Source organism: Neofelis nebulosa, chromosome 6 (assembly GCF_028018385.1).
Source record: "Neofelis nebulosa isolate mNeoNeb1 chromosome 6, mNeoNeb1.pri, whole genome shotgun sequence".
NCBI classification, from domain to species: Eukaryota; Metazoa; Chordata; class Mammalia; order Carnivora; family Felidae; genus Neofelis; species Neofelis nebulosa.
In genome coordinates, this window is record NC_080787.1 from 141225165 (window position 1) to 141233538 (window position 8374).

The following is an 8374-nucleotide window of genomic DNA, read 5'->3' on the forward strand; positions in this document are numbered from 1 at the left end:
CTTGAAGAACAGGTTTTTCAGACAGAAATTTAAAAGTTGTGTCCAGATGTAAGGAAAAATACGTGGAAACGCACAGAGCTTGAGAGAAAAAGACAGGCTCTGGGATAGTGAGAAAATCAGCATGACTTGTGGGTTAGATGATGGGGAAATGTGGTGGGGTCTTCCAAGGCTGGTGATAAGACATGGGAAGTCTTCTGATGTGCAGAATGTCTTTACATTCAAAGCAGGGGCTCTGCTCCCCAGTTTTCTTCAAAAAGGGGTTTTTAGTTCACAAGAAAAAGCATTAAGATAGAATTTCCATTTGGGGAAAACCAACTCCCCTACCCCCTGAACAGGAAATCTGAACAAATACAAGTTCTGTGAATGGAAGGATACTGGTGTATAGCAGAGATTCTATGGATCCAGGGGACAAAACTGTCATTATCACAGTGAGGGCATGACAGCAGCATGGACTGGAAATGATGGTCCAAGAAAGAGCACAGTAGTCTGCATGGGTCATGTCATCAATGAGTCAGAGATACAGGTTACAATCCAGGAGTTCAGGAAATAGAACATAAATCAGTCAGCCCACCAGATGGCTCTAGCTCAGCACTTCCTGTTACAAAATGACCACAGGAAGTGCGATGTCATGAAGCCTGCAGGTGGGAGACATCGCTGGGGTTGATGAAAGCAGAGGCAGGAAAAGGCAAAGTCAATTTGACTACAAAATCCTTTATCAATTTCTGGAACGTTATTACTGCCGTAGCGCAAGAGGAAATAATCTTAGGACTATATTTGCAACCTTATAAACATTTATGAACTGAAGAATCACCTTTAAAAAAACAAAAAGACTATTCTCATTTATTACGGGTGATAAAAGAGCATCAGCAAGGTGTAATGCTACAGCTAAAAATGTTGCTTTAGATCCTTTTGCTTTAAAAAATAGAAGCATATCAGCTGACATTCATATATGGACCTAGCGCAGTCTTTTATTTCCCTAATTCAAAATCGCTTTCAATTAATCATGTACTCCATAGTTACTGTTGGTGCTCTGTCCTGTGGTTTTAGTTGAACACCCATTTGCAAATGAAATTACCTATTTGATTTTGTTTGTTTGTTTCAGAGGATGTTATCACGTCCTTCTCAGTGTCCATTACAATTGTGCTCGTAATTGGAGGGTTTATTTGGGCTCTGTGTGTCTGTTTGTCTCGAAGAAGAGCCAGTGCCCCCATCTCGCAGTGGAGTTCAAGCCGGCGGTCTAGGTCTTACAACCATGGCCTCAACAGAACTGGATTTTACCGCCACAGTGGCTGCGAACGGCGAAGCAACCTCAGCCTGGCCAGCCTCACTTTCCAGCGACAAGCTTCCCTGGAGCAGGCAAATTCCTTTCCAAGAAAATCAAGCTTCAGGGCTTCAACTTTCCATCCCTTCCTGCAAAGTCCACCACTTCCGGTGGAAACTGACAGTCAGCTGGTGACTCTCCCTTCCTCCAGCTCGGTTCACACTGTCAGCACTTCGCACAGTCTGAGCCGCCCGGATTTCCACTGGTCCAACAACAGTCTTCGAGTGGGCTTTTCCACACCGCCCCCACCTGCCTATGACTCAATTATAAAAGCATTCCCAGATTCCTGAAGAGGGTGCTTTTGTTTTTAATTTGTTTCTTCCCTTTCTTGGCTTTTCCCGAAAGAAAATTACAGACAGGCTAAACGGAATTTTGAGGGCATGGCCCAAACAGCTGATGAGTTTCCAAGTTGAATTATGTTCATGCACTATAATTCAAGGCAGAAAATGTAAAACACATTTTCTTTGAATACACTTTTTCCTTTTGTCTTACAGAATAGTAATGTTTTCCAAAAAGGTATATATTTATGTTTGGTTTTTTTTAACTCAACCTGAAGGTTATTAAAGACAGTGGTTCTTATCTGAGACTTGGCTGTGATACAGTATATAAATATTTTAGACTAAAATTAAAACTTTAGATATTTGTGGTTTACAATCCTCATTCACTGTCCAATGTGACTATAAAGGGGGAAAAAATCACTATGTCACTTTTAAAAAAAAAATCTATCCTAAAGAATTTTAATTTTACCTTCCTCGGAATGACATGAATCATTTTATAGTCTTGGATTTTTAATGGATTATATGAGCACAAAAGTGACAGAACAGAGATTTTAAAGTTCGTTGATGGCACTCATTTATGACAAGTGTGGGAACCAAGCAAAGGAAGAGAAACTCTGTGGGCGTTATAGGACACTTCAATTTTGACACTTATTTTCCCCCCACCCCAGCCTCTTTTGGTGCCTTCCCCAAGAATAGTTATCTACATCATTGAGGCAAAATCCTTGGGTTTACTAAGATCATCTAACTCTCCTTCACTGTTATAGTTATGTTGTTAGACAAGCAATACCAGCAAACCCAATTCTTTGACCTAAAAAACAAACTTTAATAACACCAAGCTTACATTTTTCCTTGGATATATTTTATTTCTTAGATATAAAGTTAGCCATTGGGGAAAGCACTTTATCTAGGGACCATCTCTTGTGACTTCACAGACAAATGGGGGTCAGTAGGGAGGAAGTCTATCATTGTGACAACCATGAAGATTGCTCCTTCCTGGATCGACTCATCAGATATCATCCCTTGTTTGCTTTTCTACGAATTTCAACCTCACATTCTATGAAGAGTCTTTGTACAATGATTAAACCATGTCATATGGTCTTTGGTGCAGACACTTATTTAAGGAGTCCACTTCCACAGAGGACCACCCTCTTAAAACAAGGTACATTCCCACATATGGGCACCAGAGAGCTTCAGTGGCCAGATGCTTATGGCTGTCCCTCTTCATGTAAGGACACAAGTTCACTGGAGTATTATTCAAAAGGCCTATAGTTCATTTCTGATATAGTGACTATTTAGCTTATGTTGCTGTTTGTTTGTTTCTCTGAACACTGGGATTTTTCATGAAGAAGAATGTACTCTTATTTTAGCTTCTGCAGTGCAGTGCTCACAGCTAATAGAGTCTGAGTATGTTTCGAGAACATCATAATTTTTACATAGTAAGAGATTCTGTATGGCATTCTGTTTTTTATTTTTGTTTAGCATTTATTTTCCATTGTTCCTCAAGGACAGTTATTCTTAATGAGGTCTATAGATTGATGCTGTCTAATGTAATATACCAACAAGAAAGAAAGAAAGAAAGGAAGAAAGAAAGGCAAGGAAAGGAGGGAGGCAAAAAAGCAGTTAGGAAGAAGGGAAGAGAGGAGGAAGAAAGGTATTAAGAAAAAATTCTCACAGGATAACCAATTTGTTATAAGTTGGTTTCTAACAAATCTGGCAATTGTCATGTAGCCAGTTAAGATTTCAGGAGAGCATTAACTTAGTAACAAAGCTATCGTTTACTTCCAGGTCATCCTTAATGTTTCACATGAGAAGTAAACAAAGTGTATGGCTTTTATCTAGAATTTATACTGGGATAAAAATTGCTTTATAGCTTTCAAATTAGGAAAATGGGAGCAGAAATCCCGCGGTGAATTTAACCATCTGGCAGAATTGTTGCCTCCTCTTTCCTCAATTATGAAACAATCAAAATGAGTATCTTATAAATATTGTGCAATTTATGAAATGTGAAATTTAAGCAAAAACTAGAGACTTTTTAAGTTGTATCTGTTTAATTTGAAATGTTTAGTTGATTATGCAATAAAATTAAACTGATGTCAATTTCGGTTCACAGTTTGTTTATTGAGTGACCTGTGACTATCTCACATTTACTTTGGTATTTTAATTCAGTCTAGGCCATTCTTTACCTATTCTTGAGAAACAAACTTTATTTTATATAGAAATGGGTAACAAAAAAGGTTACATCATAAAAAATGGAACGAGGTGTTTTAATTAATAACGCAGATGTAAAATGAGTACTTTTTAAAAAAAATTAATTAAAAAAAATTTTTAATGTTTTATTTATTTTTGAGACAGAGAGAGACAGAGCATGAGCAGGGGAGGGCAGAGAGAGAGGGAGACACAGATTCCGAAGCAGGGTCCAGGCTCTGAGCTGTCAGTACAGAGCCCGACACAGGGCTCAAACTCACAAACCACGAGATCATGACCTGAGCCAAAGTCAGTGGCTCAACCGACCAAGCCACCCAGGTGCCCCCCCCAAAAAAATATTAATTTAGACTCTTACTTCACTAAACAAATAATTCCAGAATTACTTAATTAAAATTGTAGAGAATAAGCTTTTTTCCTGAGATATAGTTGATATGTAACATTATATTTATTTAGGTGAAAACATAATGATTCAATATAAGTATATATTGCAAAATGATCACCACAAGTGCCGTGAGCATCCATCACCACGTATAGTTACAAATTCTTTTTTCTTATGATGAAAGTTTTCAACGTCTACTCTCCTGTAATTTTTAAATATACAATTCATTATTATTAACTACAGTCACCATGCTGCACATTACATCCCTGGAAATTATGTATTTTGTGACTGGAAGTTTGTATATTTTGACCACCACCCATTTCACCACCCCCACTTCTGGCAGCCACCAAAGTGTTCTCTGTATGCATGAGTTTAAACAAACATTTTAAATAAAATCAATATTAAAATGAGAGGAACTTAAAATGTTTAGCAAACCCATGACCAGAAAAGGAACACTTTTTAAGAGCCAAAGGGGTGGAATAAATTACAAAGGAAAATATTAACAGGTTTGATTATTTGAAAAATTCTGAAATTATGTTCATCAAAAGATAAACTTAGCCAAAATTTAAAAGCAAGGAGGAGGAGTAGAGACTTACCATAAACATAGCAAACAGATGGCCAGTATCTCTAGGTTATGGTTTGTTCATACAAATAGACATGGAAAACATTCCATTCTAAGTTGATAAAGGAGTAAAGGACCAAAGCGATTATTTATCAAAGAGAAAATTTAGTTAATTAACAAGTATATGGTGAAATAGCCAATACTACAGCTAAGAAATTGCATTTGTTTTTGTTTTTGCTTTGTTTTTGTTTTTTTTTTCTGTATCCACCCAGAGGTACAGATTTTATTTTATTTTATTTTATTTTATTTTATTTTATTTTTTAAATATGAAATTTATTGTCAAATTGGTTTCCATACAACACCCAGGGCTCATCCCAACAGGTGCCCTGCTCAATACCCATCACCCACCCTCCCCGCCCTCCCACCCCCCATCAACCCTCAGTTTGTTCTCAGTTTTTAAGAGTCTCTAATGCTCTGGCTCTCTCCCACTCTAACCTCTTTTTTTTTTTCTTCCCCTCCCTCATGGACTTCTGTTATATGTTAACAATATTCTAGCATTTTTGTCTACCACCTTAGATGATCATTTATAAAAGAATGAAATCCCCTCACTGTTGACAAATGTGCTGAGGGAGTAATGCTCTCACACATTTCTGGTGGCAAGGTAAATTGGGACTACAGTTTGGTAAAATGTATCAAGAGTCTTGCACTGGACAGATCATGAAATCTCATAGTGTCTGCTAGGTACACAATTTCCTTTGAGAAAGATGGCAGGGGGCATTTAGGGAGACCAGTCTTGTTATATTGACCATGCGCGACTGAACTAGAGTATCTCAGAGCAGATGGTAACTGACCAAATTAGATCTTTCCTGCTTTGGGCTGACAAGGTTGAGATGAAGGGAGAGCGAGGGAGAATTCCCTGCAGCACGACCTCTAAGGGGAAGGAGCTACATGAATAGCAAAGGCCTGGGGCAAAAACACAGCAGCAGCCTTTTAATAAACCCCCATTACTTAAGGTTACATATTTATATTTATGATTCCAATACTTGAAAGAAATTAACCCCCAAACCAGTTCAAGGAGTCGGTGATGAGAAATAGACTCTTAGCCTGTCTTTACTGGGATAATTCTGCCCTGGCCCAGGCAGGTGGATCACTGCTCGGGGGGCTGTATGTCTCACAAGACTCCACACTTTGGATTACTTTCTTGAAATTTTCCAAGTCACAAATCAGTGTGTTGTATGGGCCATTACTGGCAATGCTATTTGGATAAGGTGTCTTAAGCCTGGATCAGAACCCAGGTGGGTCTTGTCCCCTGTTTCTTCTTTCTGGGGTGCTCTTTGATCCTTTATACTATGTGTGGGATTGACCAGATGTCCCGGGAGTTTTACAGCTTTTATCTTTGGGTTTTTCTGCCTTGTTATGGCTGGGTCCCAGTTCAAGGAGGCAGTCTAGGCAACCACACCACTTTTGCTGAATGGGGCCTGTTTCTGTTGTAGAATCAAAATTCGATAGATAACCAGAATGGGACTAACATGCTAATTTGGGGCAACTAACTCAGAATGAAGAATTTTTATGTGCTTTGAATTTTTATACATTATTTGATTTTATAACACTATTTAAGTGTTATTTCTGAACACATTAAATATTTATGGAAAGATCTCTATGCTTCACATGTGCCCATGAATTTTGTAAAACATTTTGTTTGTCATATTTTTCTAATCGGCTTTATTAAGTGATTCATGAATGGGGCGAGCAGAGGGGGAAAAGTAGAGGGGGTTCCTGTAAAACATTTTAAGTCAATTTTTTTTAATAGAATAGGGCCCTACAAAAAATATTAACCAGAGTCTCATATACCCTAGGTGTGCTGAGATAATGTAGACAGACATAAGACATTTGCCTCACCCGGTTTGGAAAGTAAATAGTTCAAGTTTTGAGGTGATAAATGGTTACCATTTCTGACTCTGGTGGTTCAGACATTATAGTTACCGAAGAGCTTTGAGTCTTATAGCTCTAGAGTGAATCCAAGGGGTGCAGGAAGAACAGGTGTCTGATCTCTCTTAGAAAGCAGCCATTTAAGTACACTGTCATACATGGTGGCTCTTGCAAGGTATGTTGTGGAAAAACTAGATCCTAGTGCCAACACAGCTGACCAGGAGGTAGAACTCCAGGGCTAGTATGCACCACGGCAGCCAGAAGCCCTTGCTGCTTATAGCCTTCACTTTGAGACTACTCAAAACCAGCTGCAGAAATGGGTATGTTCATGAATTGTGCGATTTCCAGCATGCCAGACACTCCATGATTAAAGAGGGTCTTTACTGGAAAAAAGCCAGGCTTGTCGATAAACCTTAGCAGAGCAAATGGTAGGCAGTGGGAATGCTGAAACTTATTTTGTGTTATTGACTTCAGTTAGGGGAGGAGAAGCTAGGGCTGGTGGCTAGTAAGTAACCAGAAGCCAAACGGCCAAATGGTCATGGGAATCCCAGGGTAAAGGTGTTCAGAGTTTGATGTTTGTTCCAAAGTAAAGAGCAAATTGAGAGGCCATATTGACACAATGCGTGCCAATGAGTTAATGATGTTTACGTAAAGCACTCATATGATCAGTGGGAAATGAGGAAATTCACAGCTGAAAATGAAAATAAAAAATCCTGAATAGAAAACAAAACTCCGTTTATGCTGAAAATAAGGAAAACTAAAAACTCCTTTTAAGAACCCACAGAGAACAGGGAGTGAGGAGGGTGGGAGGGGGGCCTGGATGGCTCAGTCAGTTAAGTGATTGACTCTTGGTTTCAGCTCAGGTCATGATCTCACGTTTTGTGAGTTCAAGCCCCTCTGTGCTGACAACATGGAGCCTGCTTGGAATTCTCCCTCTCTGCCCCTTCCCCATTCACTCTCTCTCTCTTTCTCTCTCAATACATACATACATACATACATAAACAAACAAACAAACATTAAAAAAATAAAATGAAAAAGAAAACCAAACAATCCACAAAGAATAGCAACAATCAATAAACTTCTGATGAGATTGACAAGGGACACCAAGAAAAACATGCACTTTCCAGCTCAGGGATACAATGTGATATTTAGAGAATCAGGTAAATGGAAGAAACTCTACCAGGCAATGTGAATACCCAATGTGAAGAGACACAGGCCGGAGACGGTGAGTGTGTGGTGGGAAAAGTTAACCACTCCTTGCTCCAAACAGCGACCAATCCACAGATTTGACAAAGCTCAAGATAATTACTCTGTCCAACAGGGGGGGGTGTTTGTTTATTTGTTTGTTTGTTTCTTCCTCTAAGCAGGTTTTCCATCAGAGACTGTTGAAGTCTCAAGATAAACTCTTTGTACCCGCAGAGAAATATATTTGTAAAGTTCCTTCTGCTACTTTGATGTGATGAACCTCATACACGATTGGTAGGTGGAATAATATCAGTAGAAAGTCTTATGAGATCATTTGGGATTTTCCCCAGCATATTCATGTTTTGAAGCAATCAGGAAGAAACGTTCTCAAATTAAGAAAAAAAAAGACCTCTATCAACATCTAAAAATCACAAGAAAAACAGTAAAAATCTGCAGAAGTGCCTGATTTTAGTGCAAGTAGTGGCTGACTTATTGGCATCACAAAGCACTGGATT

The 8374-nt window shown here is 38.8% G+C and overlaps 1 protein-coding gene across 2 annotated transcripts in view; it reads left to right on the forward strand.

The window, feature by feature from the left end:
- The window catches only part of MYCT1 (MYC target 1), a 65524-nt gene extending 61828 nt beyond the window's left edge, over nucleotides 1–3696 (forward strand). For both annotated transcript variants that reach the window (XM_058735701.1, XM_058735700.1), the window contains exon 2: nucleotides 1103–3696. In XM_058735701.1, the coding sequence (XP_058591684.1) occupies nucleotides 1103–1611 (509 nt within the window). In that variant the 3' untranslated portion in view covers nucleotides 1612–3696. The remainder of the gene's footprint in view (nucleotides 1–1102) is intronic.
- Nucleotides 3697–8374: the final 4678 nt, after the last annotated feature.